Source organism: Mya arenaria, chromosome 3, assembly GCF_026914265.1.
Source record: "Mya arenaria isolate MELC-2E11 chromosome 3, ASM2691426v1".
Taxonomy (NCBI): Eukaryota; Metazoa; Mollusca; class Bivalvia; order Myida; family Myidae; genus Mya; species Mya arenaria.
Genome location: NC_069124.1, coordinates 18,742,971 through 18,747,378, shown reverse-complemented (window position 1 = coordinate 18,747,378; position 4,408 = coordinate 18,742,971). Strand labels below are relative to the sequence as shown.

Here is a 4,408-nt window from a genome sequence, read left to right as displayed (position 1 = left end):
GGATTGTAGAAAAGTGTATAAGATCTTTATATATATAGTGTATGTGTATGGTAGCCTATCTTGGCTAGTGTACGTGTAATGATATATGATTAACACAAGTCTCTATTTATTTTATACTCTGTATTGTATTGTCTGTAATAGCATATACTGAAGCAGGTCTGGATATTTTTCAACCTGCAATGAACAAACCAAATGACAAACTATTACAATACATAAACTATACATTCACACAAATTATTTTAAACATATAAAACCTAGTCATATCCACAAATAGTCATATATATAATTGCTGGCATCAATGATCGTCAATCGTGGTATTAATCTATGGCATAATGCAATATACTTAGTAATGCATTTCAACAATAATAACAACAACAACATACATAAGCCTTACCGATTAATACAGTATTGCAATGAAAAACAGTCAGATGTAGTGCATAAAAAATGGACGTGATGATTTTTAATTTTATTATGATAATAAGAAGTAAGCTAGTGTTGATAACTATCTTACCGTCAATTTAATTATATTAAAATATTTTAAAGAACACAAGTACCTGGGTGATAAGGCAATTAAGACGCTGTTTGCAGTTGTTAAAACATTCCGTAAACCTATTCATTATAACTTCATTCGTACTAAGATGTCAGTATGATTGTGAAATACATGTATGGGTATTTAAGTATTTAACTCATTGAACGATTTGAATTTAAATTCTATACGTTTGCTCTCAACTGCAAGTCAAAATGATTTATGGTGAATTCGGTGTATATCTTACAACTTATCATATCAATTCTAAGAATATTATGTTTTGGGATGAAATTGTTGAATGCTAATGGTGACAAAATATGCAAGTTATTGTATATATTACTGTGCTTTTTTACATACTGCGACATCTGTTAATTGCACACGGATCGAATATCTAAAGATAATATTAAATAAATTTGGTATGTCATACTCTTTCACATGTTAAAATGTTGTCAGTGTAGATAGTTTCAGATATGTATTTAAGTCAAGAAATAATGACTAGTGTTTACAAGATTGGAATGGTACTATTTTCAATTCATCAAAGTGTTTAGTCTTTAGGTTTTATAAAAATTACATTTATTTGAAAAATATCTTGATATGATTCCTCTGAATTTAGCTATACGTCGTGTAAATTCAGAACTATAAATCACAAATTACCAATAAAAAGGTCGACATTACATGTTAAAAAATCGTAAGAAGAAACTTATCATTTGTAAGGTGATGAATACCTTAATTTTATGGAATGCAAATATTTTAACGAAGACAGGAAAAAATATATTCAGCAATCTTATATTAAGCATCCAAATTTAAACAATTGAATGAACTTTAAAGTTAGAAATGTAAAATGTGCATGCAGTACCTTAACTAGCAGAAAATGCAGTTAAATAATAATTGAATAAATGCATGCATGCAATATGCATGTATCAGACTGCTCGCGTCTTATTTTTTTGCAGTTTCTAGAGGCAAAACGTCTGCAGCAACCTCGTATTCATGAAAAAGTTAGTTGAAAATCGTGCGTTTGTTTGGACGTCTGAGGCACAACTTAGGCAAAACTGACATGGCCGAGAAATTACGGTTGAGTATGAATACTCATGAACAACGACGTTTCGCTACTCTTTTTTCGTGATATATTTTAAAATCGGAATGACATAGAGCGGATTTCGACGCAGTAAGCGTTAAGCTATTACTAATATCATAGATAGTGGCAAACAATCCCTGGGATCCCAACGTTGCTTAACAAAGCAGGAAGTTATTTCATGGACATAATTAAATCATTAAATAAGTGATTTCAAAGTAAGAGGAAATACAGAAAATAAAGGAAATAAATTAAAAAAATGCGATGACTCTTCTGCATGTTATCATCGATTTTGAAGATATGGATTCATATGGAATTTCTGAAAGTTACGTGCAAGATCTTGCTCAAATGGCAAAAGATGCCATAATAACACTTTTAAAAGACACTGGGGAGTGTCTGTCGAAATCTCACTACTTAAATCAACTATGTCGCCAGCTTCAGCAGTATGGTTCTGAACATACTACCGTGAAAAGACAAAAGGTGAACGTAGTTCAAAACCATCAATATAAAGGGCATATGCAGTTAAATAAAGGGGAAGAACTTATGCCAAGATTAGCAGTTGCAACTGCAGCCGATTCTTTGGCCGAAAAAGCGCTTATTGCCAATGTGATTGTGACTACTGACAGGGACGGTGACAATGTCCTCTTTGTGGCAATCATTATGCGGAAAACCGAACTGGCCATCAACTTGATTAACCTAACTACAGACTACAGCCAGGTAAGATCAGTAAACAAGCTTCGACAGACGGCGCTGCATCTTGCAGCGATTACAAACAACCCAAAGGTGTCGAGAAGACTTGTTGTAGCAGGAGCGGAGATTGAGATGCAAGACTACAATGGAAACACGGCACTTCATATAGCGTGCATTCAGGGATGGGCGGGGGTTGCTAGGAGTCTTATACAACATGTGTCGTACGAGGAAACGAAACAGAATTCTTTCAAAATCCCGTACGTGCCAATACCTCAAAACCTTGAGACAAGAAATTATGATGGCTCGACATGTTTATTGATAGCAATATGCAAAGATTATCTTGATATTGCTGATATGCTCATAGATATTGACGCAGATATCAATACGTTTGATATGAAAACTGGTATGACGTGCCTCCATGCTGTCGCGGAGTTGGGGCAAATACATCTAGTACGGTATGTGTTGTCCAAGCCTAACTTGAAAATAAATACGGAGACATATTCCGGATATACGGCCATGGAAATCGCCTTTTACAGAAGATATGCAGACGTAGCCGCCTTGCTTAAAGTTTCTGGAGCGGAAAGACCAAGACCAATATGTATCATTGAAAATCTTGATTTGGAAGAAGACCGGACTGACTAAAAAAATAATTTTAATATTCGGCAACGCTCATTTCACATTTAACAGTTTAATCTTTAAACGCAAGTTCCGAAAAGTCGGCGGTATAATTGCAATCATTCCTGTGTGAGCGGAGTCATTGGATTCGTATTCGTTTGATTAGCTCGTTGCTTAAATACTATGGCTTTTTCAGAGCACCGTCAGCACCTGTCACTATATAAGCTAATAGTATACAAGCAGGTCAATAAGAAAGACATGGCATGAATAGTCAAGTTACACTGTAAATATTTATGTATAACCAAATATGGAGTTTATTTTTTTTACTTCCTCGCTTAGCAGAAACTGACTTATTATACATAGAACTTTATTTAGGAAGTTTAAAAGTACTAAAGTAATGGTGGTGTGACAAATGCGCGGCAATGCTATTATTAAGGCTTCAAGCTTCTTACCGATCCATTTCATCATACTATTGCTGTACTGTTATTTTTGTATTATGAACTGAATAAAGTATGTTTAAACTAAGGCTTCAAGCGTATGCTTGCTTTGGTAAATTGAACTCGTATGCTGCAACATGGCGTTAAACTGTAAAACCCCGAATATATTAATAATAATTAGGCTAATATACAAGGGTACGGCATCATACAAGCAGATGTTGCAATGTCATTAATCAAATGCATCTATGCAAACCGCTGTTAAGATTTCGTTTGTAATGCACTGCCGCGCTCGTTTCGACAATGTACATGTATGTAGTGCACTTGTTAGAAATGCAATTGTTGCCACTACAATTTGATATTTCGTTAATGTCATTTTTTGTCGTTTGCATTGCATTTCATTTAACCATTACACTTAATTATATCGCCTCACGAATTTCATTACCAGTGTAATTCGAAGTAATTTAAGTTCTCATTTCGATATTGCGCCCCCGTGGAATGGTTCCCAGCTACGTAGAAACACTCGTATATCGTCGCGAATTTTTCGTAAAACGTGTTTGCACATTTTGAAACCGCCAAACAATACTCCTGGTCACTTCATCGGATTTTTGTCAAATGTTGGAATTTCTATCAAGCTTGTCACGAATGTAATATTTTGAGATACAGTCATCTACAAGATAAATAGGCCTTTTCCGGCACTTCGTACGCTTGTAAGATAACCATGAGATTGAAAAAACGTTTCTTTCGGTATTTCGTACGTATTTAGATATCCAAATTTAGATTTATTTCTTGGATGATAATACATTTATATTTCGCAAACGTTATATAAACGACTGCAGTATGACTATTCTTCCTTTATCATTATTTTTTTACTTTTACTGAAAAGTGCACTTATTGGTAATAAATGAAATTGGTAATAAATGAAAAATGCTGCAGATTTCAAAAATCATACTTGATATACTAATTATATAAATGTGTGTTGCAAACCATACAAAAAATAAGGCTTTACTCGTCTATAGTTGCATATAATTACAACTAATAAAAAAGAGATATAGCTCTTGTCTATAGTTG

At 33.9% G+C, this 4,408-nt stretch overlaps 1 protein-coding gene across 1 annotated transcript; it reads left to right on the top strand.

Annotated features, from left to right (window-relative positions):
* Nucleotides 1-1,716: 1,716 nt before the first annotated feature.
* On the top strand, nucleotides 1,717-3,419 carry LOC128228747 (NF-kappa-B inhibitor alpha-like). Its single transcript, XM_052940240.1, has one exon. It carries the CDS (start codon nucleotides 1,863-1,865, stop codon nucleotides 2,928-2,930), a length of 1,068 nt encoding a protein of 355 aa, XP_052796200.1. The 5' UTR covers nucleotides 1,717-1,862; the 3' UTR covers nucleotides 2,931-3,419.
* Nucleotides 3,420-4,408: the final 989 nt, after the last annotated feature.